Source organism: Dermochelys coriacea, chromosome 17 (assembly GCF_009764565.3).
Source record: "Dermochelys coriacea isolate rDerCor1 chromosome 17, rDerCor1.pri.v4, whole genome shotgun sequence".
In the NCBI taxonomy this organism is placed as follows: Eukaryota; Metazoa; Chordata; order Testudines; family Dermochelyidae; genus Dermochelys; species Dermochelys coriacea.
This window is the reverse complement of record NC_050084.1, coordinates 16653047-16679746: the sequence shown is the minus strand read 5'-3', so window position 1 is coordinate 16679746 and position 26700 is coordinate 16653047. Positions and strand designations below refer to the sequence as shown.

General features: G+C 45.0%; 1 protein-coding gene across 13 annotated transcripts in view; it reads left to right on the top strand.

The window, feature by feature from the left end:
- Positions 1 to 26700, top strand: part of CLIP2 (CAP-Gly domain containing linker protein 2) — a 149548-nt gene that overhangs the window by 54936 nt on the left and 67912 nt on the right. For all 13 annotated transcript variants that reach the window (XM_043499379.1, XM_043499382.1, XM_043499380.1 and 10 more), the window contains one exon: positions 23747 to 24285. In XM_043499379.1, coding sequence (XP_043355314.1) covers positions 23747 to 24285 — 539 coding nt within the window. The remainder of the gene's footprint in view (positions 1 to 23746; positions 24286 to 26700) is intronic.

Sequence of the window (26700 nt, the reverse complement as noted above, 5' to 3'; positions counted from 1 at the left end):
AAACAGCTTAACAAGTGTGTGTGAACCTACAGAGGAGCAGAAAGAAAACTGCAGAGCAGTATTACACTACAGACTGTGCAGTCCCACCCCACCAAAAACATACGTCACCCCTAACTATATACAGGATAACCCTGTGCATTCGCATTGCAGCTGGGATGCTCTTCCTCTCAGCCCTCTGTGTTTGGGGGACGTGTTTGGGGGGAATCTGAGTCTCCTAGGCAGCATGGGGACTGTACAGCGTGGATAGTACAGGAAGCCATTGTCTGCATGCTTGTAGAAGAGACAGCATAGCCTGGGCATGGATTGATACTGTTCAGAATACAGTCCTATTTGGGAGTCCAGTTGCTTGGACTGAGCTACATTTATAACGGCAAAAGGCTTGAAAAGGGGAGCTAGGATGGTCAGGCAACAAAGACGGTGGCGGCAGCATCGTCACAGGGAGACGCACAGAAGAGAATAGATCAACTGAGTTTTTAAAAAATAATTATTATTGTGGGTGTGACTAAGAAGGTCACGTGATGGAGTCTAAATCCAGCCCCTGATTGGATGTGATGATGCTCTCCAGAGAGTTTGGCATATCTGCCTCTAATCCCGGAAGCCAAATGTTTACTGGCTCTATTAAGAACCTTTTTACTACTTGAACAAGACCTTGATTCAGCTCACACATCCCTTATAAGGGCCTCTCCATCTATGCTCCTGCTATCTGGAGTGTGACTTTTTGAAATGGGAGATAATCCAGGCTGGAGTCCATTTCCAGAAAAGACCTGGTTTGATGCATTCCAAGCAATACAGAAAGGTATCGAATCAATCCTGTTTTAGCTAGTTTCACGGGTGATTTCTGTAGACAGTTGAGAGGCTGATTTAATTGTCTTACTCATTAGATGCTCTTGGAAGGATCTGATATAGTTAATCCTTACCATTCAGTACACTCCTTACAGAATTGCACACTCTGAAGGCATATGGAAGTCAGACACCCTCCTGCTCTCTCTGTCTGCAGCCTCCTCACAGAACAGCAGGGAAAGAAAATCCCCTTTCCACGATGTTCAGGGCATGGTGGTTTGGATAGAAAGTGCCAAGTCCTGTTTGCTGGTGTAAATCTGGAGTAACTGCATTGCCTTCAAAGCCACACTGGTGAAAATAAGAACAGAATTTGGCCCAGCAGATTCTGTCTCAAACTATTGTGATCCATACCGGCAACACATAGCACATTAATCAGAGGCTTGAGCCAATGTCCATTCAAAACTCCCATTGCCCTGACAGGCTTTGGATCAAGCCCTAGGATTATAGGAATTGCCAAACAAGATCCATGGAGTCCGGTATCAGCCTGAAGTAGGTGAAACTCCTCCTATAACACACCAAGCAATTATACAAACTTCCAGTCTACTGCAACCTATATTGCCAGACCCAAACACTTGAAAATCATGAGTCAAGCTCCAGAATATCAGCAGATTTTAAAACTCTTTGGGGGTTTTTTTGGTCTTCTAATTTCAGATCCTTTAGGTTCACATTTTCAACTCTTTTCTACAGCCAAGAGAGCTAGGCACTTAGCGCTCGTATACATGGGGACACTCAGGAAAATTAATCTGAATTATCGAGAGGTGTTTATTCCAAATGAATTAGTTAAACGCATTAAACCCTTGTGTAGGCACTCTCATTTGGAATTAAAGTGTCCTTTAATGTAAATTGAATTAATAGAATTAGCCAGTGTTATCCCCATTTTACAGATACAGAAACTGAGAAGATTCATGGAGTTTAAGGCCAGAAAGGATTATCTAGCCTGACCTCTTGCATATCATAGGTTATTAATTTCATCTAGAAACCCTCATTAAGTCCAAAGACTTTAGTTAGACCACTGCATGTCAGTCCTTAGGAGACTAAACTGTGTGTCACAGGGAGAAAACAGGAGGGACTGATCTAACCAATGCCGGAGGCCCCTGCTGGAGCAGGGAATTATTAGGTGAGACATGTGGCAACTTGCTCAAGGTCACACAGTGAGTCAGAGATGCAAACAGAACCCACTAGTTCTGTCTGTCAGTCCCTTGGACAACCCCTTTCCCACCTTCCTTGCAGTCACAAAGCCACCCACTTCCTTCTTCTGATGCTGTATCCAAAATGCTTTGTTCCCCTAACCCTAAAATCCTTTGTATTTTTTTTCACCAACCTCCCCACAAAGACTTTAATCATTTAACGTTGGTAAGATCATTGTGCCATACAGAGATAAAATCCGTCTTTATTTTCAGTGTATGTAAATTTGATGTCTATACATTTAAATAAATACAATCAACTACAAAGAATACTTAATGAAAACTTCAGAAACGGTATATTGCATAATGCTCTATATTCCACAACCCTCTTTACTGCAGTAATGTACATTTTGGAAGAGCTTTTTGTTTTGTAACCGGAAGGACTAGAAACATGACTTAGACATCAGTTTAAATTTACATTTTGGATTCTGTAGACAATTTCATGACCACAGGAAACTGTGTGACCTCAGAATTGAGAATTGCTGCACAAAACAGCAGTGTGTCTCCAACTCTAGGAACTACTTGAATGCAGGTACAAGTATAAAACTAATAGTCTAATTCTATTTTGAGGGAGTGGAATGATCGTATATAAGTTTTGAATACAAACTGCCTACAGTGCTTGAGCAGTTTTTAGAATGGGAGCAAACTGACTGCTCTAGATCAGTCAAGGATGATGAGGTATAAATAAAATATAACCCCCTGCAGGATCATGCATACCTTGGAAATTTGCTGTGTCCAGGTTTGGCTTGAATATTCAATCCGGGGAGATGAATAGAGGCCGTCAGGAAAATCAGAGTGCCTCTTCTGAAGTCTTTAATTTTGTCTGGAATCTTAGTTTTATTCTCATTTGCATGCTGGAATAATGCAACATGCTATTTGGTGAAGCCACTGAGACATAAAGCATTTTGGTGTGGGATACCTGCTGTCAATGTGGATATCTTTGTCCCTGCTGGAGGTGTGTGAGCGCATGTGCTGTTTTTTTCTTTCTTTTTTTTTTCTTTTTTTTTTTTAAAGGGATTAGGCATCTGTGGCAAATGGGCAATTTGGTGTTTTCTGCAAGTAGTCTCTGTTTATGCTCAACTCATTGCCTCTTGAACTGGACACTGAGCCATTTAAATCAGACATTGAGAACAAACTTGATAACTCAGCAAATTTTCACCGCCACCCCCCAATTTCTGTTATTAGATTAATTAAACCAAAACAGAACAACAAAACTGCATTCTAGACACTGGATCAGTGTGTGGGCAGCTTACTGTGTGTGTTCACTTAGGAAGATGTATAGACAGAGCTATTTGTACATCGGTACCTACTTGGAGAAATAAACATCTTACGGCCCAGTGAACTGAAATTGCATTTCAGTGCAGTTTGTCCCCAGCGTTGTATGGGAGTTTCTCTGGCAGTTATGGGGTGTTGAGCTTTTTCTCTCCCATAATTCCACCGGGGTCCCAGAGATATCCCAACAGGCCTTTTGAAATCTCTTTGTTTCAAGGAATTGGATTGGGTGCTAGGTTACAGCTAGTGTGGCTGTGTGGTGAAGCAGCATGTATGGTATGGGGACCCTGCACTGTTTATTCTGGTGCCGTGCCAGGGGTTCAGTTAACACAGATTTAGTTTTGTGCTGTAGCATCGTGTTGGTTATTTGAAAACAAATCTCTTTGACCGTTCTGATTAGGAGCCGAAAATGCTAATTCCCCCTTTTTAGTTACGTTTTGGTCATCCTACCTTCAATGGGCATATGTCTCCTGCACTGACATCGGTGGGAATAGAGAGTGTGGAGGGAGGGCATGAGGTAGCTCCCAGACCATACAGGGGCCACATGACTTGTCTGCACTCAGGTTAAAATGACCTTATTGCCAAGAACAGTAATTTTAAAGAATTCCATGTTACTTAATGGCCTGAAAAGCCCTAGGATTCATTTCTTGCATTTACATTCTAAAAGAACCATCCATTTCTCTCACTAGCTGCTGGAGTTTGCTGTTTTAAAGCCACTTTGGGAAGCCACTGGAGTCTAGTGATTACAAGGAGGGCCTGGGAGTCAGAATGTGGGGGTTCTGCTCCTGGCTCTTCCACTGACTCTCATTTGTGGGCTCACTAATGGGAGCTGGATCAGACCTTTAATGTAAATGCAAAGGCTCCCACTGGCTTTAGTAGAATCAGACTCTGTTACCGTTTGGGGGAGCTCAGCACCAGACAAGAGATCCTCAGCAATTTTCAGGATTGAGCCCTGTGTATGTGACCACTGCTCTGTGCCTCAGTTTCCCCCCATAATGTCTCAAGTGTGGCGTGAGGGTTCATTAATGAGTGTTTAAAGTCCCCCCCCCCCGATTCTTGTGTAGTTATTCCTCCTCCCGTTCGTACATGCAGTGAAATGTCTGCCTTCCATTGAGGCTGGGGAAGGAAGGGGCGAGCCAAAGAGGATGGCTCTATGGTACAGCAAGGGACCTACTGCCGCAATCCTTTGATTGCCGGGCTGTTATGACATATTGTGTTAGCAATGGTGTGTTGTGTCGATGCGGAGGCTTGGAGGGGATTCATTTTAGATGCGTTTGGTCAGCCTGTGGTTCTCTGCATTTGTGTGAATGAGGCCGAGTGGTCCAGTCCAGCATGCTAACTACTGGGACTCAGGAGATCTGCGTTCTAGCCCTGGCTCTGCTGTTTGACTTAAAGCAAGTTACTTCCCCTCTCTGTGCCTCTGTTTCACTTCCCACCTTTGTCTGGCTAGTCTCTCTTTAGTTGGGAAGCTTCCGTTGGACAGAGCCTGTCTCTTATGTGTCTGTACAGTGCCTAGCACCTGATCTCAGTTGGGGCCTCTCAACCTTCTTCAATCATGTCCCTCCTTAGCATTTTTTTCCACTTAGAGCCTCCCCTTACAATAGCGAGAAACGCCTCTTACCACTCAGACATGGTGTCACAACACCATTCGTGCAAATTAGGCCCGACCATGTCTTCATCGTGAATTAGAAGGCTTGCCATGCCCCCTGGAAAGCTTGACTTTCCCTCACCCCCCAAGTTGAGAACTGCTGCTCTAGCTGTTACTGTAACACTATTAATAATCATTATAACAAACTTAACAATAGGCTCATTGCTATAAATTATAATCACACACAAAAGAAAATGTAAAATGTTTGCTCCTCCACAGGATGTCAGAATCCCTCAAACCCCCACATGTGTGATATGCACTAAGAACTCAGATCAGGCTTGTTAGGGGCAGCTGATGTGCACATACTCTTAGGCTTCAGGAACCAGGTAGGTTACACTAATCATGCTTAGAAGAATAACACAGCCATTAGCACAGCCTCTTCTGTGCTAGAATTCTGTTACCTTCTTTGCAGAGCCACTGCTATACAAATGACTTGACATCTCTCTTTAAAACTTAGGTGCAAAAAATGTCACACAGGCAAATTAAATATCCAGAGTATCCCAATGTGGAATTTCTAAGTCCCCCTGAGGAGCACAAGTTAAAAAAAAAGCCTTTATTGGGGTCAGATTGGAGGGGAAAAGTGATGGTCCCCTGTCCAAGTTCTGCCCTTAATCCCAATCTCCTTCCATGACCCCCTATCAACTGAGTATTTATGCTAAAATGCTCAGTAACAGTGTAATATTTGACAGGATTGGCATTTAAATTGTATGTTGGCCCTTGAACCTCATGATGACAATGGAGATGACTTGGTCAGATTATGCCTCTCAGCTATTGTTCAAGATTGCAACTGCATGCTCAGGCAGACAGGTTATTATCACAACGGTAAGGGCGAGAAATTTAACAGCAGACTGGGTCATTATAACCTTGCCTGCCCTCAGTCTTATCTGTTGACCAGCTGCATCTGCTCATTCCTATCTGGTAGAACTTGGAACAAGCCTAGACTTTTCTTCCCAGTCCTGATGTTGCCTCGCACTGTCTCCCTCCTGCTGTGACTTGTTTCTGGCTGGAATGACCAAGCCTAGCAGGCCACGGTAAAGCGTGCAGCCAGGGTTTTTTAGATCAGTTCATTTTTCACATGGCTTACTCTTAACAAATATCCCTGACACAAAGCTGGCCCTTTCACGTCAGTCAGTGAGGCTTCAGCATGGGGGAGGGAGGGTGTGCTAATTCAGGCTGTTCTTGTTGAACCAAAACAGCCATGCTAACATCTGATCCGTTCAAAACAGGAGCAGAAGGAGGAAACTTTTATCGAAGTGGAAAAGGACAAAAATTGATAGAAGAGAAAATAATAATTTTTTTTTTTTTTTTTGCTTCCAAGGGGTAGAATGCTAAGGACGGAGAGTAAAACATAGTTAAATGCTAGTGACCTATTAGTGTTGGATATTTTGCTGGTTCAATATCTTTGGGTAGATCAGTCCAGTGTGTGGGTGTCAAACACGTATCCCACTTGTGGTATGTCTGCACTGCAGTAAAAGTCGCAGGGCATGATCACGGATGGCCATGGGGCTCAAGTTGCAGGGCAATAAAATTGCAGTGCAAATGTTCAGGCTCGGGCTGGAGCCTGGGCTCAGAGACCCTACGAGGGGGATGGGTCTTAGACTGTGGGCTCAAGACCGAGCCCAAATGGCTACACTGCTATTTTTAGCCCTGGAGCCCGAGTCCGAGTCCGAGTCAATTGACCCTTGCTCTGAGACTTGGTGCACTGAGTTTTTTTATTGCAGTGTAGACCAGGGGTCTCAAACTCAAATGACCATGACGGCCACATGAGGTACATTGGCCCGAGGGTTGCACCACTGACCACCCCCGCTGCCGCGGCGCTGCCCCCACTCCACCCCTTCCGTGAGGCCTCACCCCTGCCCTGCCTCTTCCCACCCCTTTCCTGCCCCCATTCCAACCCCTTCCCTGAAGGGACAAAACAGGGCTGTATGGTCTAGTCACCCTGTATGCCCAGCGGGAGGGCTGTAGCCAAATGTCGTCATAGTCGGTTTTTGTGTTTTGAATGCCATGTAATGGGGCTGCAGGGCGCTGTGTGTGTACACAAAGGGATGGTTTTGATTTGGATGTTGCTCTGTAACAATGTCCCAGCCAAGTTCTGAAGATCACCAGTTTTGGTATCAAATTTAAATGTAAATGCCACTCGGGGCTGAAAATGACCCAGTGAGCCCCTATCCTGGATATTGACCCAAATACTGCTTTGTGGGTTTCCAGGCCACACGGCTCATTGTGATATCTCATTCTTGGATGTGGCATTGGCGTCACCCCGCTTTTCTAGCTGATATTTCTGAGCACGCAGGACTTCCCAGTGAAGTGATTTAATACACAAAAGTTCATGCTGGGGATTAGAGTGCAATGACCTATCTGAAGTACACCTGGTGCTATTGAGCAGCATGTAACTCAACCCTGCCTTGTATCAAAGAGAGACAAAACTCAGACTTCCTCTATTTTCTTTGTATTACAGCAACGACTGTTCTGAACTGTGGAACGGAGGATCGTCTTGCATTTGGCAGCTGGCTGTTTTTTCAGGAACAGTAACTTGTTTGTCACAAACATGTGAAAGTGAATTCAGGAAAGATCAAGTTTTGTTTTTTAGAGGGTCTGCTCATGCTGACTTTGTTTATATTTAAATGACACTGTAGGAAGAATCAGGAGGGCAATGGTACCGTATTAATGAAGCAGGACAGATTCTGAGCCCAGCCAATTCGATAATATAAATATCTATGGTGGTTCTTGTTTGTGGTTCCCTTTTTTCCTTATGGTTGTCTGGGTGCCCCATCTGCCTGTTTGGATTTGGGGTGGACATTGATGCAGCGTCTAGGGCAGGTGGTGATTTTCAAGAAGCACTCAAACTAGAAACAGCACTGTGACCTTCAGCATTCGTTGCATATCCCTATGGGGGGCCCTTTTTGATGACAGACTTATATTCTGCGCTCACATCAGAGTCCGGCATTTTGCGTATTTAATTTTAAAAGATCAGTACAATTTCCATTGTCATTGGGGGACTGGGAGGGGGAGGAAGAAACCCTTCAATGGCAGTGAATGCTGAACCGTGGAACTTGATAGATTTGTGCCAAAACTCTTGTGTATTTAAATGGATTTCAAGCCATCAGTTTCCCACAGCTGGTAAACAAGTCTGCAGTGACTGGGTGAAAAATCACACATGATGCTACTGAATATTGCAGTACTTCGAGGGGTGCACTGGAACGCAAAGGTATAATGAGATATTGATCACCACTGTTTGCAAGGGCGGCTCCCTGCTGTGTTCTGTAATGTAGTCTGGGTTCTTGAGAGCTGGATTTAGCTATCAAACATGCATGTCCATTGACAATACAATTCCGATGTTGGGCTAGGCATCCAAAAAGACTGTGGTCTGGTCTTTGCAGTGTTAGCTTAAGGTATAATTTGAGTTGGCGCCTAACCTGACTCCCATCTAGACACACAATTTCTAGCTTGAGTTTTGAGGTGCTTTAAACTTGAGTTAGCTGGTCTGGTGTGGTTGAAGTCGGAGTGGGGTTGACAGTCGAGGTAGTAATGCAGTGGGGATGTGGCTACAGCCATAGGTGCTGGAACTAGGGCTGCTGCTACACTCCCTGGCTTGAAGTGGTTTCTATCATATACCAGGTTTATTGTTTGGTTCAATGGCTCTCAGTACCCCCACTATACAGATTGTTCCAACACCCCTGTCGACAGCTTGAGTTAGCACAACTCAGCTGTTAATCCAGTCCCTCTGATACTCCAGTTGTTCCATGCTGCTCAAAGGTATGTCTAACCAGGAGCTGGAAAGTGTAATTTCCAGCTCAAGACGACATACCCACACTGTCTTGATTGCTAATGCAGGTATGTCTCCTTGAGCTGGAAAGTGTAATTTCCAGCTCAAGAAGACATACCCACACTGTCTTGATTGCTAATGCAGGTATGTCTCCTTGAGCTGGAAATTATATCTTCCAGCTCCAAGATAGACATACCACGAGTGGTGTTTTGCATGTGGCTTCTGTGAATAGAGCTAGGCTCTCTCGAGTGAAGTAACTCAAGCTAACTGTTGCAGTGAAAACAAGCCTTGTGGTTGACTTGGCTAAGACTGTCCTGTGTGGGGAGGCATTCAACAGGGATGCCCAAAGGGGCAGATAAGAGTCATCCTGAAGTGAGGTGACACTCCTTTCGTTACCCCACTGGAGGGTGAAGGTAAAAGCTTGCTATGTAGTGCCCGAGTGTCCCGGGAGGTAGGAAAGTATTGTCATCCCCAGTATATAGATGGGGAACTGCAGCACGGAGAGGTTACATTCCTAGCTCAAAGGAAGTCTGTGGCTGAGACAAGAACTCAACCTAGGTTGCCTGAATTCCCAAGCCAGTGAGTTAACCTCTAGTCTAGGCCATCTCTTCTCCCCAGATTTTTAGGGCTCGTGTAATTTCCATTTATCATCAAGAGAAGATAAGTTTGTGTGACTAATAAGGTCATGAACACTTAGTACGTATGTTGGATTATACAGATTTGAGATGCAGCCCCTTAGGATGCCTTGTATGTTACTTGTCCAATCCTCAGTGTCAAAATTCTGGGTGTTGCCGAGCACATAGGATATCTCAGGTGCTACCACAAACTAATAATAATACTGCAATAAAAATTCTATTGATAGAATGGGACCTGGGGTTCCAGTTATAGCCTGATTTTCTTATTAGAATTTGTCACTTTCCTTTTTGCTGATTTCAGTGACAGCGGGAATGTTTGAGTTAGTTGCATTAAAGGAATCTCTATTTAATTGTGTGTGAGTGAGAAAGAGAGAGAGAGAATAAACTGAATGATCTTTTGTGTAGATAAATATGCCACAGTGGTGCTGTTTGATACTCAAGTCTTTCAGATAACTCTATCTGTTCAGGAATGACTGCAAAGTTATTTTCTGTTTGTGTCAGTTTTACATAAGAAAACTAAACTAAACTAGGGCCCAAACGAAAATCGCTGATCCAAACACTTATTGCAAATCCAGATTCAGTTCAAAAGTTTGCAGCATGGCTCCTTCTGTAATTCATTTCAAACCCAGACAGTGTTCGCTTGCTCTGTCTGCTATAGTGCCCTTATTACTGAACACAAACATTTCCCATTAAGAAGCTCGTGAGATTGGTACTCTCAGTGCTCATATGCCTCAATTCTCTGGCTGGGAAATCATTTGTAAATGTCTCATTGAAGGCCACTAGTCATCTCTCTTTTGTCAGATCAGTTTAATGAGGGTAGTTGTCTTCATTTCCTTAATACCAGCCATCCTAAACCATGCATATTTGCTTTACTCAGTTAATAGTTTACTCAGTTTGGTTTAGTTAAATGGACTTCACAGGATCGGTATCTGACAATTACTGTAAGTGTATCCCCACCAGTTGTTGTTATCACTCAGATGTCTGTCATGTGGGATCCTGCAGCACTATGCTCCCAATTCATTCTTTAACACTGTCCATTATATTCAGAAGTGTTTTCACTGCGTTAGCATGAGCTGGGTATGACCCAGTTTGCATAAATGGAAAAAAATCATGAATCTTACCCAAAATTGTAACTAACGGCTTGTCTACGTGGGGACGTTGGCATAACTATACTGGAATAAACCAGAGGTTCTCAAACTCTGCAAGCTCCATTCAGGTGGCCCATGGATAGTTCCCTTTAAGGCAGGGGCGGGCAAACGTTTTGGCCTGAGGGCCACATCGGGTTTCAGAAATTGTATGGAGGGCCGGTTAGGGGAGGCTGTGCCTCTCCAAACAGCCAGGCATGGTCTGGCCCCCATCCCCTATCCAACCCCTGCTGCTTCTTGCCCCCTGATGGCTCCCTTGGGAATCCTGCCCCATCCAACCCCCCTGTTCCCTGACAGCCCCCATGGGACCCCTGCCCCATCCACCCCCCCGCTCTCTATCCCCTTACCGCCCCCGGACCTCCCGCCCCTAACTGTCCCCTGTCATCCCCATCCAACCCTCCCACCCCTTCCTGACTGTCCTCCAGGGACCCCTGCCCCATCCAACCACCCCTTCTCTCTGACCGCCCCTGGAACCTCCACCCCTGACTGCCCCCTGCTCTCCCATCCAACCCCTCCTCTCATTCCTGAATGTCCCCCTGGACTCCTGCCCCATCCACCTCCCTGCTCCCTGACTGCTCCCGGAACCTCTGCCCCCATTCAACCCCCCTGTTCCCTGCCCTCTGACTGCCCTGACCTCTATCCTCACCCTTGCCCCTGACCACCCCCGAACTCCCCTGCCCTCTATCCAACCCCCCTCCCCCACTCCCTGCCCCTTTACCGCACTGCCTGGAGCACCGGTGGCTGGTGGTGCGGCTGCACCAGGACAGGCAGCCATGCTGCGCAGCACAGCGCACCGGGTCAGGCCAGGCTCTGCAGCTGTGCAGCCCCAGGAGCTCGCAGCCCCACCACCCAGAGTATGATGCCCTGATGCATTGAGCTGAGGCTGCAGGGGAGGGGCCGGGGGCGAGCCTCCCGGGCTAGGAGCTCAGGGGTGGGCAGAATGGTCCTGCGGGCTGGATGTGGCCCGTGGGCCATCGTTTGCTCACCTCTGCTCTAAGGTGTGCGGCTGGGCGGCTGCACACGAGAGAATGAAGGGCCACCTACCTAATAAGTGGAGCCACATGGGCGTGACTCCACTAATTAGGTGTCTGGACCCTGGAGAAGACGCACATGTAAGGTGAGGTGAAGAGGGGGTAGGTGGGAGGGGGCAGTGGGGTGAGAAGAGGGATTGGGGGAATTTGGGACGTGCAGGGCTGTGGTGGCCAGAGAAAAAGGCAACTTCACCCAGCTCCAGAGCTGCAGCTGCTGGGGAGAAACAGCCTTTCTTCCCAGCCTCAGCTCTGTGGCTGCTGTGGCGGGGCGAGACCCCGCTCCTTCTCAGCCCCAGCTCGGAGGCTGCTGCAGTGGAGGAGAGCGGGCACATCCATCACATTAGAAAGGTAAAACTACTGATATTAAAATATGAGTTGTGTGCTTTTATATGTAGAACAAAAAAAGTTTATTATTATTAAGGGTTTTTTTATATAGCACTTTTATCCAAAGCGCTTTACAATAGTTAGCTAACGGTACAAAAAACATTTGGAAAGATCATTAAGTGGTCCACTGTGACCCTCGGCAATTTTCAAGTGGCCCTTGGGAAAAAAAGTTTGAGAACCACTGGAATAAACTGTGCCAGAATAACTTCCCATGTTGGCACAATTCTGGAATAAATTATTTTATTCCTGAATAATTACTCCAAATACAGTCCCTTTTATCCTGCAGTTGAGTGTCCACGTGGGAGTTACTCTGGAATAGCACTAGTGGAAAATTATTCCACTATAGCTATGCTGGCCAATTTCTCCTTGTAAATAAATCCTTAATCTGAATGTGTCTTGAGGTTTATAAAAATGGAATTAATTTAAATATGCTGGCCAAAATTTTCCAAAGTGACCACTGGTGGGTCTTTGGGGGCTTTTTTTTTTTTTTTTTTAGGAGGATGCTTCAATTTTTAGCTGCTCCACTTGAGACACCCCAAAGGACCCTAATTTTCAGAAAACATTGAGCATTCATCCTCTGAAAATCAGGCCCCTTTCAGGCATCTCAAAATCCATACTGACTCTTGACAATCATGGGCCTCCCCTAAATGCATTTTAAATCTGAACTAAACTGCTGAACCTTTCCATGTGTTCATTATGAAGGGGAAGGCACTTTATAAATGAATTTATTTTGGTTGTCACAGCAAATAATCCTTTTGTAAGAGTCAACGAACATGACATCCTGCTGAATAAATCCATTGTGGTGCTGTGAATTAATAATCCCCAAATGAAAAAGAAGATCTTCCCATGCAGCATCTGCTTGCCACTCACCTTTCTACCTCTCCAGGCTGCCAAAGTCTCTGTATCTGCTTTTGTTCAGCAAAATATGCCAAAAATGCAAGCTTCTTGGTGTTTAAAAACGTACAGGCCTGAAGCATAAGAAAAATCTGTGCTATTTCACTATCTATCCACAATCTCTCAATCTCTCTTAATCTAATAAGGATGCTGATAAACCAGCCAGCCTAATGTTCTTTGACCACAAAGATTAAAGATCTGAAATACTGTGCTAAACTTAGTTTAAAGTAATAGCAAGTACAGTAGCTGGTAATAATTCTTAGGTAATAATCTAATCAGTATTAACAGCGCTCAAAGAAATCTTTAGCTAAATCCTTTCTATGGACTATGGCCATTCAAACCTTCATATTAGCAGCAGGGATAGAACTCAGAGCCTTCTGCTTCCACAGCATAGGCCCCAATCCCTTGAACTAAAGGAAAATCTGTCTGCTTTTAGCAATATAGGTACTATGGCACATGCTTGAAGATTTCAGATTCTGTCCCATAGATGGCAATGGCACGCATATCCACAGCTGCTGGTTCATTACGTGCCTCCCCGGTCAGACAAACTTATCCCTATGTATCTGGGGTTCAGATCCCAAAGATACCACGTTACTGCTGGTAAAATATGTTTGTGCCCACTATTGCAGCGGTGTCTGAGGTAGCTGGAAGCTTCAGAGTAGAACCAAGGACCATTTAGCATGAGGAAAATGTACATGCTGAGTATATCCTCACTGGAAGAGATTGGAAAAAAACACTGTGACATATAGCTTCCTGTACATCGTGCTTTGTGAAGAGCATGCCCACTTCACATTTAAAAGGGCCTGTTTCAACTGTTGTTTACTGACTGTAAATTACCCTGGAGTTATATACAAAGGTGGGTTTATTGTTATTTTTCTTTCGACTGTGATGCTGTTCAGTATTGCACAGTGCAGAATGGGATGATTGTTATGGAATGAAAGATGGCAGCGATCCAAGTCCAAACCATCCCCGTTGTTCATAAAATATCAAAACTCCATCAGATAAATGCTTGGTCGGTTTCTGTGCAGTATGCATTGGAGAGAGAGAGAAACCATTTTATGAAACTGCTTCTGTTGACAACATTCTCTGATTGCCTGGCAAACAGTCCAAAGGAACAGGCTAATCCAAGCAAACCACATGGCGTGGCCAAAACTCATTTCATCCCTAGCAGCTCCCTCTTCTGCTAGTACCAAGAATGCCCATCTCGCCCATTGTGTAGTTGGTTTCATATGAGTGAACTTGTGGGTGAGACCTTTCAAAAATGGAGGTCTTTGTTTGCTCTGTATGGCCATTGAAGATCTCATGGGACAGGGTGTGTAAAGACAGAAATCTGTTTTGAGTAGGGAACTTGTAACATTCAGCTCATGAGCCAAAAGCCAGGGTCAGCACTTGATGAGAATTCTCATTCGTCCTCACTCTCTTTCCTTCACTCCTCCCTCAAATCGGGCCACTTTGTCGTCCCCTGTCCAGAGTAGCTGAAGCCCGTTTTCCTGTTGCATCAAAGCTTTAGCCAGAACTTAGTGTATAAAGCATGGAAGCTATTCCAGGAGACAGAAGAGGAAGCTGATTTCGGAGGTGCCAGAGGCACAGCCCTTGTCTATGCCAGACACTGTCCATATTCCCCACAAGATGGGCAAGCACAGTCCCAGAGTTTTCAGCTCTGCACTTGGAGAACTTTCAGTCTTTTCCCCAAGTCAGATATAAATCTTCTTGATGGTCTCTTCCTCCCAGGATGCACTTCCAGGCCGTTCGGCCATACCCTGCCAAGCACTCCTCCCTCCAGCACGTGAATGCTTGACCGGCTTTTGTGACTTGAGGCCCCCTTTCCTCCCACCTCATCCGGCAGCTTGAAAGAGACGTGCTAAATCTCCATGCAGAAAACAGCTGCTCCATTGCTGCGTTCAAACTGAAATTAATTTGTTCAGGTTCTTTTTTGGTGGTTTGGTTTCATTGAGGGGGGGGGTGTTTTTTACCCTTTATTTTTTTAGAAACTAAACCTAGCTACATTTCAAAATGAAACATTGTTTCAAAACAAAAAGTCAAAATGTTGTTAGTTTCAAAAAGGTCAAAACAAACCATTTTTGAAAAATTCCTCCCCAACACCTTTTTATTGGCTGAAACTATTCATCGAATTCAACCCAAATTCACCAATAGTTGTGGTTGACCCAAAGCTTCGGTTTTTGGCCAATAAACTATTTCTCCAAAGATTTGTACCCAGCTCTAATAGCATGGATTTTGCTGTCTGTGTTGCTGCTATACAGAGGACAAAGCTACATCTCTGTCTGTACTGACTGTGGCTCTTCGAAGTATAGTAGCTGCAAGAATATCACCGGGTAGAGAGGCTGCCTCTTCTCTAAATATCCAGGTACATCTCTTGGCTGCTGAGGAGGGACACCCTCAACTTCAGCTTCTTAGATGGGCAACTCCACCTGCAGGTGACATGGGCTGTAGCTGACCATGACTTGCTGAATGCAGAGGTCGCTGCCATATCGTGGCTGCTACCCTATTTCACCTACAGACCAAAGGGGTTCTACGGAGTAATTCTAACACAAGAAATAAAAGAGCTGACACGCTAACAGACAAAGCCGAGGTGTATTTGATTCTACGGCTAACGTTACTGTTGAGTACCCCACACCCTTGGTGGAGGGTGGGGGCCCTTCTAAGCATGAAAGCTTCTATGTGTTGGCATAACAAATGAGCAGTGCCAGTTTTTACATGGAATTGGAGCAGAAACGGGGATTTGAAAGGAGTCCAGTGTATGACATCCCAGCTGACACCAGACAGTAGATCCCACACCATCACTTGGGCACTAACCCAAGCAGAGAGGCAGGCGTGCAGAGAGCACTAATGGATGGGAATGTCGCTCAGGCTCTTGCCTAACGCTCGTGGCAGCTGAGACATACATTATTCCTCTTCTAAACAGCAGACCCCTTGGCCAGCATCCGGGCTTTCCAGCTGACACATTCCTCCTTCGCTTGGTTTCGGCTGTAACTCATTAGTGTGAAGCTGGAGAAGCACCAATCCGTCTCCCGGACAATGGGCTGAACAGTGAGAACTACTAAGGATTACAGGTGCTCAGCACCCCCAGGATTTACCCCCATGTTGTAGCCAGGTGAGCTAAGGCTGTGATGGAAGATCATGAGCTCTCCTGCATAGGGGTGTGAACTGGAGGAGGAAGGATTTTTGCTTCCCCGGCATATAGCGTTGGCTAATTGGCGAGGTTCTTTATAGCAACCCTGAGGTATTGTATGTTTGCAACTGTTGGAAGCAGGGCATTGGACTAGATGAACCCTAGTATAGCAAATCCTAGGCTCTGTTTTGCCATGCGGTGCACGTTGGCAGTTTCCTAGCAGCTTCCCTTCTGCAGGTGAGCAGTATGCTGAGATCTGGATGGAATAACCATGGTACTTTGCCCTCCCCCACAGTCCTCTTCTACAGGAGGACATCCAATTGCTTTCCAAACACGAATCGAGCCCCACCCGAGGTAGCTGTCGTGACTCCTAATTTATAGTTGGGGACCCTGAGAAACACAAAGGTGATTTGATCGAGGTCACGTGGCGTGAGGAGGAGAATAGATCCTAGTTAAGGTTCCCAGCCTCTGGATGCTAACCATGAGATGACTGTAAATAGTTGATTGCATGGCAATGGAATGGTGTCACCACCACAACTTGCATAGTCTATTACAAGGAGCTTTCCAGGAAGGTGGGTGGGTAGCAGGTATGGGGAGAGCTGGGTCATGTACTGGGTTGAGTCTGAGACATGCTCTTCATTGGGGTAAGTTGATATTTTCTTTGGTAAACACCTGTCCATTTTACCAAGGGGGAAACAAACAAACCCTCTGGGATTTAAAATAGAGACTGGGGAAAAAAGCCCTTATTGTGAAGCCTTTCGGTAAATGTAATATGTGCTTTCTCACTTCACTTCCCTGGGGAGAAAGTGGTATCTATCTCTCTCTATTTTTTTTATCTAATGAGGCTCCATTTTATCAATTAGCTGGCTTTCTCTAGATCTCCATGGCAACACAGCACTGCTGTTGAATTTCTGCTCCTTCTGGCGACCAGTGTGCCTGGCACATAGCTGGGGAATAACAGGATTAGCGCGGGGTTCTGTTGGGTACAGGAAACACATGGATAACGTTTATGGTGCACCGTTTTCCTGCTAAATTCTTGTTCTATTTTCTCCCCCTGGGAACAAGCTCTCTCTTCCCCCTTGATTTAAATTTTATGATGACAATATCTGGGGAATGTAAAATAGCAGCAGCTCTGATGTGCTGTGAGAAATCAAAGGGCGCTGAGTGAGTAGACATGTGGCTTCCATTCAGTATATGCTGCCAGAGTCTGCCTAATGAGGGCTTCAGTCAAGGGGTACCCCTGTTAGTATCCACAATGTGCATCTGTCCTGTACCTGCTGCTCCAACGTTGAGCGCTTTCAGAATGATTCCTTGCTCCTGTAACGACTTGGCAACTTCTTTCTTACCCTTCCTCCCGGCTGGAATGTCCGAGAGGCGGTCTCCTGCATGGAACAGTCCTTGCAATTTAGCAACATATCTCTTGTTAGTGTTTTAATAGGCGCCATACAGTTGGGCTAACGATCTAGTGCATCAAATTAAAACCTTTTAACCTTTTCAATCCTTGCTGGAGTGGAACGTGTTATGCCCTTGAAGTGCTGGCATCTGAAAACAGGGTTGCGGGTATGTGATGTACAGTCCATCACAGGACACGAATCTTGCCTAACATGCCAAGTATGTCAGGCAGCCTCAAAGCAGTTAATTAGCAAGCAAGAATGGCCTAAACATTTAAGAGGACCCGTACCCCTCAAGAAAACCAGAGCTGACCATACAATCTACTTGCGTTCCAAACGATCCAGGGCAAAACACCCAGGCCACCTTCCTATTGATGGGGAGGGAAATTAGCTACAGCAGGTCTCCTGGGTTCTGTTCTTGGCTGTGCCTCTGACTCACGCTGTGACCCTGGGTCTGTCATTTATAGATTCATAGATACTAAGGTCAGAAGGGACCATTCTGATCATCTAGTCCGACCTCCTGCACAGCACAGGCCACAGAATCTCACCCACCCACTCCTATGAAAAACCTCACCTATGTCTGAGCTATTGAAGTCCTTAAATCATGGTTTAAAGACTTCAAGGAGCAGAGAAGCCTCCCTCAAGTCAACCATGCCCCATGCTACAGAGGAAGGCAAAAAACCTCCAGGGCCTCTCCAATCTGCCCTGGAGGAAAATTCCTTCCCGACCCCAAATATGGCGATCAGCTAAACCCTGAGCATATGGGCAAGATTCACCAGCCAGATACTACTTGACTTTGTAAGTGAACAGTAGTGCAGATTTCAGAGTAGCAGCCGTGTTAGTCTGTATTCGCAAAAAGAAAAGGAGTACTTGTGGCACCTTAGAGACTAACAAATTTATTTGAGCATAAGCTTTCGTGAGCTACAGCTCACTTCATCGTATGCATTTGGTTGTTGCTGATTGTCCTCCCCCTCCCCCCCGTAACAGATCTGCCTTCCAAGTGAGCAGACACGCTGTCATTTTTTCCTCCGCATCTTTGATTTGGCAAACTCCCCGGTTGTGCTTGGCAGCTTTGTCACGAATCAAAGATTTCTCTCACATCTCTACCTCTGACTCCCTGCATTTTATCCCTTTGTTTCTCCCCTCGGTTGCTGGCATCATGAGTCTGGTGTCCCACTGGCCTCAGTAAAATGTAACTAGATGGCAGAAGACAGAGGGGAAGCCCAGCAATGAATGGGCTATTTTAAAGATGTTGCAGTTTACTGCAGGTGCCACACCCTGGGAGCTCCATGGGATCTTATCAGAAAGTAGGAGCAGGCAAATCATTAGATTTTGTGACTCCAGGCTTAGTGGCAAAGGGCATGGAGTTCCAAAGGGGGGGGGGCGGTGATCCGTGTCTCAAACTCACCAGACAATCCTGTCACAACACCCTCCTAGTAGAGGGTAGAGTAACCAGATAGCAAGAGTGAAAAATCGGGATGGGGGTGGGAGGTAGAAGGCACCTATATAAGACAAAGCCCCAAATATCGGGACTGCCCCTATAATATCGGGACATCTAGTCACCCTAGTAGAGGGCAAGCTTAGAGCATGGGAACGATGTTGACTTTCCCTGTGCTCTGGGGACAGGCATCCAGAAGGCTGGCCTTTTGTAGCCAGCCATTTCTCCATACTGCTGGCCCCTTCAGGTCATCTCCACACTGTGGATGGACTCCCAGACATCTCTGGAGTAGTGTCATAGAGAACAAGACTATCCAGAGTTACAGTGGTAAATAGGTTTTTTTTTTTTTAAATGAAATGGGTAGAAACCTTCATGCTTCAAGGGAGTAAGCCAACCTGCATCTATTGAGGGTCAGGAGGAAACATTCCATGAGGGCAGTTTATCCCATAATTGCCTACACAGGGTTTCCTGCACCTGCCTCTAAAGCATCAATGGCTTGGATACTGGATTATCCACTTGTCTGGCTGTTCTGATCTTCCTAGAATTGTGCTGATAATTAAGGGTTGAGGCTGTCAAATTTGAAACTGGGTGCGGTGTTGTTGTAGCTGTGTTTGGTCCCAGGATGTTAGAGACATGAGGTGGGTGAGGTAATGTCTTTTATTGAGCCAACTTCTGTTGGTGAGAGACACAAGCTTTCTTGAGCTTACATAGAGCTTTTCTTCAGGACTCAAGAAGTGGTCTGTTTAAACTCATCTCTCTCACCAACAGAAGTTGGTCCAATAAAAGATATTGCCTCATCCACCCTGTTTTTCTAAATTTGAAACAGCAAAGATTGGGTTTAGTTTGGCTATTGTGAACCTGTATGCCTCTCCTGGTTAATATTTTACAGAGCACCAAAGTCTGCTAGGGGCTTTATGGAAATCTTAGAAAGACACAGTCCCTGCTATGAAGTTTGCTTCTCAAATTGTAGATGACAAACAGTTGGGGGAATAGGATGAGGAAGGGACATCTTTTCATCATGTGATCAGCATGATTACTCACTTTATGCTTGTGCTGGTTCAGATAATTATTTTATATACAAATAGCGCAGATGATATAATGCACTCCCTCGGTATAGGCATGGTGAAAAATGAGGAACTCTTTTATGGAACCATTCACCCAGTCCGAACAAATAATAATAGCCCCAACTGTGAGATTGTTCTGCTAGCCCTGTTCAGGAGTCTGCTTCCTTTCAAACTCTCCTAATTATTTGCTGCATTTAGATTATGGTCATTAGATTGTGTGACTGAAATGACATAATTACTGTAGTTCCGCTGCCACAGTTTTATTTAGTAGGGATCTAAAACTGAGGCTGGATAAAGTCCTGCTAAGCTCTCCTCTCTCCTGGTGGACACAGTATCAGCTACAGGAAAGATTCCAATGATTGTTTTGTCTTTCATAGACAAGTCAGTTGTTATGAATATATGCGGCCAGCAGGAGTTAGTGTGTGCTGGTGTATTGGCAGATGGAATTCCAGAATTTGTTTCCAACTCTGCCTTTGACTTTGTGTGTGTGTGTGAACTTAGGCAAGTCTGTAGTCCATTTTGTGCCTCAGTTTCCCCATCTGTAAAAAGGGGGTAATAATAGCTACCTCACAGAGATGTTGTGAGGCTTAATGTAAACTTCATTTTGGTCCCTAGTTGACAAGCCCTGCAGGAGTGCAAAGAGTGCAGTACTGAAGCTTTATAGGGATGGACTTGGATATACACTGAAATAAAACTGCTTTGATCATCCATGAATCCAGACACTTCAGTAAAGCCAGTGTCTAAGGCTCATGATGCAACAAAGCACTTAAGAATGTGCTTAGGTGCTTTACTGAATCCAGGTCTGAAACAGGAATATAAATTATGCTTTTAATTTGCACTTTATTAAACATCCCTGTCGAGATTATATAAATATAAATAGATAGATACGTGTCGATTATTAAAACTGAAAGAATCTTTACAGCGTAATTTGTTGTTCCTTATTTATACTATTCATTTACTTTCTTGCACTTGTGGGCCATTAAACTAGAATGGTTGGTTTTATTTTCTGTTTACAGTTAGTTTCACTTCAAGGTTCTCATGCACAAATCCAGTGCTGATAGTTTTGTTTTCCAGCTGGTAAATGTTTGAAGGTAATTAAACAAATAACATCCCCCCCCCACCCCAACCTCTCTTTGTATTTTAAATATGTAATAAAAAGCCTGAAAATCTTGTTTTGCAAAAAAATTTTAACAGAAAAGCTAGTTCTTGGAGATAGCCTACTTGTCAGTATTCCTTTAATGTGCAAGCTATTACTAGAATGGGAGAGACATGGGCTTGAAAGTAATGTAAGGCATTTATAAAAACCTTTTAAAGAGAAAACATCTGAGGATGGGCAAATTTCAGAGCAGGGTTGAAAACCAGAATGGAAAACAGCCCAGGAGCAGAAGTGTATTTACACTTCAAGGAAATGGGCTGCACTATCATGGGTTGTTGTGCTAGACACTTACTGCATTCCTCTGTTGGTCCTATCAGGTTCTGCAGAATTGAAGGGCCTAGTCATCTAAAAACTTAACATGAAGAATAGGGTCCGATTATGTGATACCCCTTCTCTGGATGGTCCATAGAGTTTATTATAGTGATTTTTCTCAATGACCTTAACTGGATTATGCTCAGTAGCAACATTTTGCAAGATTGGACCCTAATTTTTTTTTTTTTTTGATCCACGTGTGGCCAGATGCAGTGCTCTCTACCTGAGTCTGCAGACAGACTGACACAATAGCTCTCAGAAGCGCATGAGCTTCATTTACTGCAATGGCTGTCTGTTGGTTCAGAAGCCTGATGATCACATAACTGTCAGTGCTCAGAACTATTTCCGTGCTGGTTGTTTTAGCAGAAACGTTACATTCCACAGGGAGTACATTTAGCTCTAGCAGAATTTGAGTAGAGCATCTTTGCTGGTTTTGTTTTTATTGCTCCGCTATGCCTCTGGCAAAGCTGGGGGCATCTTGGTTTGGGGGCATTTTTGTTGTTTGAACTTTCCAGAAGTTGGCACTTGACCTGTCATGCCCATTACTTTTGAAAAAGCTGAAGGGAACGGTAGAGGCTGAGTGCTAGTGAGCGGGGAACCTGAGCAAGGTTTGCAGGTCGTTTCAGGTAAGCGCTCACAAGTCTGACTGCTTCCTGGAACAATTTGAACCTCTTCCATTAGTTGAGGTGGCACAGGGTGAAGATCAAAACACTTGTGGGTTCTAATCCTGCCACTGACAATGACTTGCTGTGTGATACTGGGCAAGTCACAGCACAATGGATTAAATTCAGCACTCCTGTTGACTTCAAAGGGAGCTTTACCATCTATGCTGTCAAGGCTGATTCCCCACTCTGGAGCTTAGAGTGCAGAAGATGGGGGCCCACAAGGATTCTAAAAATTAATACTGGTCACTCCAGGCTTGTATAAAGCTCTGAAGGTTACAGTTTCTCTCTGACCTTGGATGGGTAGATGCTGCCACCACCAAAATTCAAAAAACCCCTTTGAAACCAGAAGGGCGCACTTGGGAATTCCTTCCTATGGGGTACCCTCAAGCCCTTTAAATCGCACCCTCTGGGGAAGAGCTGAGAAAGAAAAACAAAGGAAATCGGCTCTTGCCACCAGCTAATTTAACAACATGCACAAACCTCTTAGGACACCAAAAATCCAATCCTGTTCTTAAAAAAGGTAAATTTTATTAAAAACAGAAAGAAAGAAAATACATCTGGAACTTAGGCTTTTGATAGATTTTAAAAAACCCACTTAAAAAATTTAAACATCAAGAATAACCTTCTTGAGGTCCAGCAGAAAGGTTACAAGCAAAACAAAAAGCATTTGGGGTTAGCACAGAGGAGTCCACAAGCCAATTAGAAATAAACAGAAATAAACCTAATTGCATCTTTCTAGACATTCCCTAATTTACTTACATATCTGGGGTTTCAGATAAGAAATCTCTAGGTGTGATCTGATGGTTTTTCAACTTCTCTCACTGCCTGGCACCATCTGCTGCTCTCCCACTCCTCACCTGGTACGGAAGTGGTGCGGGAAGTCATCCTTCTACTTGTCTGAATCCAGTAAAGTACCAGTAAAGGAAGTTCCTTATTCTGGATTTCATCTAGCTCTGGGGTGATGAGTTTCAGTCCCAGTGAAGTCTGTGGATTTACAGCTGTTAGTGCGAGAGGATGGAGTTAGGCTTTTTGACGTCTTTGTTTTCTTATACTGAGACTAGTCCAGATGGTCCCCTTACTTTCGAGTCTTGGCTGCATCTCTTACAAGCCAGATGCAAAGAGCCACACAAAGAAAGCCGTTTGCAGTGCACGACAACAGCAAGTTTTAGTGGTCCTACAAAAGCCATGAGCTATGCTACACACCCTCGAGCGCCATCTACTAGTGCTTTACCTGTTAACTCTTTGCATATAGTGAGCATTGCCCTAACACCACCAGGGAAAACCGATTTCCCATTTTTCATAGGAGTGATTTCCTCCCTGAGGAGATGTGGAAAATGAGCTACCTTGGGCCTTTGAGCACCTGCCAGGATTCCTTCTGCTGCCCTTTATTAACGTTCTTAGTGCTACTTCTGCAGAGCATCATACATGCAATAATTACCTACCCTCATATTCTTCCAATGCTGCTCTGAGATTGGTAGTAAGTTGTTTTATTTCTGACTCTTCTCCTGTGAATGAGGAAACAGACACAGGTCGGTTCTTAATAATGTGTACGACGAGGCAGATACTGGGCTGAAGTTGAATTGTTTATGAATAACTCCCCTCTTCAGCTGCAGAGGTGGGTCAGTGTTCCAGATGTGTAAGTAACCACTGTCTCTCCAGTCTTTGTCTGTGACCTGTGTCTGTGTATAAATATGTAACCTGAATGATGGTACTGGATCTTCTAGTTTTAATAAACTTTCTTAGTAATCTAGCTTCACATCACACCAAGTCCTGTTTTCCTTCAATTTGCAGGCTCACCTTTGCACAAGCAGGGTCCCACCTCCACTGCCAGCACCGAGAAGTCAGGATCAAAGGTCACTGAGGTGGGCGATGACTTCCTGGGAGACTTCGTGGTGGGCGAACGGGTCTGGGTGAACGGAGTGAAGCCAGGCGTGATCCAGTATCTTGGGGAGACGCAGTTCGCCCCCGGCCAGTGGGCAGGGGTTGTTCTGGATGACCCGGTGGGTAAGAATGATGGCTCCGTTGGGGGTGTACGTTACTTTGAGTGCCAGCCACTGCAGGGGATTTTTACACGGCCCTCCAAGCTGACCCGCCAGCCCGTGGCGGAGGGCTCGGGCAGTGATGCCCATTCTGTGGAGTCCCTGACAACTCAGAACTTGTCGTTGCACTCGGGGACGGCTACACCGCCTCTCTCCACTCGCATCATCCCCCTGAGGGAGAGCGTCCTGAACAGCACCATGAAAACCGGAAACGAATCTGGATCTAACCTGTCAGACAGCGGGTCGGTGAAAAAGGGCGATAAAGACTTACGGCTTGGAGATCGTGTCCTGGTGAGTCTGTTATCCGTTCAGTGGTCCCACTAGAATGGACAGGTCCTGCTGTGAAGTGCTTGCAATCCAACTAGAGACAAGGGATGGTAAGGACACCACAAATAGGTATTGAGAAACGGGAAACAAGCATTACAAGTATCAGACAATGAGATCACTGGATTATGCAGGCGTTAGGGGATTTTATAGACATTACATTACTTTGTACTCCTGGTTTATTCCCACATGCACAAACAGGGCGAGGGGCAGACAGGTCGAGGGAAGGTGGGGAGGTTTGGGAGAGAACAGGATGCTGGCAGAAGGTTGAGGGTGGGTGACAGGAAAGCTGAGTAGTGGGAAGGGGTGAGGGAAGGAAAGGAGGTGAGGAATAGGAGAGCTCAGATTCAAAACATAGAGAATCCCTCTAGGCAAAACCTTAAGTTACAAAAAGACACAAAAACAGGAATATACATTCCATTCAGCACAATTTATTTTATCCGCCATTTAAACAAAACAGAATCTAACGCATAACTAACTAGATTGCTTACTGACTTTTTACAGGAGTTCTGACCTGCATTCCTGCTCTGGTCCCGGCAAAAGCAACACACAGACAGAGAGAACCTTTGTTTCTCCCCCCACCCCCCAGCTTTGAAAGTATCTTGTCTCCTCATTGGTCATTTTGGTCAGGTGCCAGCGAGGTTACCTTAGCTTCTTAACTCTTTACAGGTGAAAGGGTTTTCCCTCTGGCCAGGAGGGATTTAAAGGTATTTACCCTTCCCTTTTATATTTATGATATGGGCTAAAAGAGATAGTTTGTTGTTCTAGGCTAAACCAGTTGCATCATGGTAATGAGCACTTTGCTTTAATAGATGCCTAAAGGGGGAAGAATACAATGAAGTATTGCTAAGTAAATCACAATTCAAGTGAGTATGAATGCTGTGGTTCATTTTAACTTTGGAGACAGGTCTTATTTGTTTCCTGGGGTGGTGGGGAGGGGAAATAAGCATTTACCATGATACCAAACGTTCAGAAGAATTGGGCAAGGGAGCACAAAATCTTTTGCGACTGTATCCCCTTGCAACAGTACTAGAATAAAAAGTTAAAGGTAATTTTAACAGACGAAGATGACAGGTCCCAAAGTGGTTGGTCTGGGTAAGTCCTAGGCAATCTCTTGACCATTTTAAAGTTTCCGCTACTGCTTTTGAGCTGTCTGTTTTTTCTACCTTTTGGCACCTGGTTGCTATGGTGATGGTTGCACTAGAAAAGCTAGATAGACGGATCTGCCTGGGCAATAGTGGGGTAGCATCCAACATTTTCAGTTCTCCGCTAAACTGGTGTAGACCATTTTGGAATCTGGAAAAACTGACTGCAGGATTTAGCTAGGAACAATGCTCCCCAAGTGCCTAGCGATTAGGGGCTAAACATCTTTCTAAGCCCATGTTAATTTCTGACCTGAAAAAGCTTGTCCCCAGAAGAGCTGGGTGAGCTATTCATAGCAAATGATTTATTAGATAAACAGAGCCCTCTTTGCTGTGTACGAATCATCTGCCAGCAGTCACTGTATTTCTTAATTTGTTCATCATTCACAATGATAAGCTGATGTTCTATGCAAACATAGCTCAGCCTATAGGTCGCTTGTGGACTACTCACTGCAGCTACGGACTTTGACTATTGGCTGTTCACGTTAAGTGCTCACCTAAGTCGTTCAGCATTATTTATGCTTCCCAAGTGGCTGGTGAAATTTTTATGGATCAGAGGAAAAGCTATTGAGGAAGGAACAGTCCTGCACTGGATTTATAAAAAGGCGCCGGGGGAAGGGGGGCAGGGGGGAGACTGGAGTAAGTCACCGGGGCTGCCTAAGTCCCCAGTTCAGAACAGCCCTGGTGCACAAGTCCATTCCTATTCCGTACAGCACAGAAGCACGTGTGTCGCATTAACTTCATGTGCTTAAGTGCTGTCCTACATAGGCCCTTGCTCAGGAAAGTATGCCTAACACCGCTGGGTCTACTCTAGAAACTTTGCCAGTATTTATGTCTGTTGGGGTGTGATATTTTTTTTTAAATGTTTTTACACCAGCAAACACCCTAGTAGAAGCGCAGTTATGCCAGCCTAAAAGTGCTTTTGCCAGCATAGTTTATTTTGCTCTGGGGATCAGTATCAGTTCTTTGACAAAGGAAATTGTCTATTTGACAAAAATACTGGTGTAAGCTGCAGTTACACTAGGTGGGTTTGCTGGCATAGCTCATAGTAGTTTTCTAGTGTAGACCTGGCCTAACTCATTTTCAAGTTGGCCACGTGAACCCTGGCACAAATACAGTTTTGCACAAGTATTCAGAAGATTTTAGCTGTCTGTGGTCATTCTTCTGGGTTGAAAACAATTCCCTTGTAACTGAGTTGCAAATACCACTGAAATAAATTTGCAGATCTTTATCCAACGAA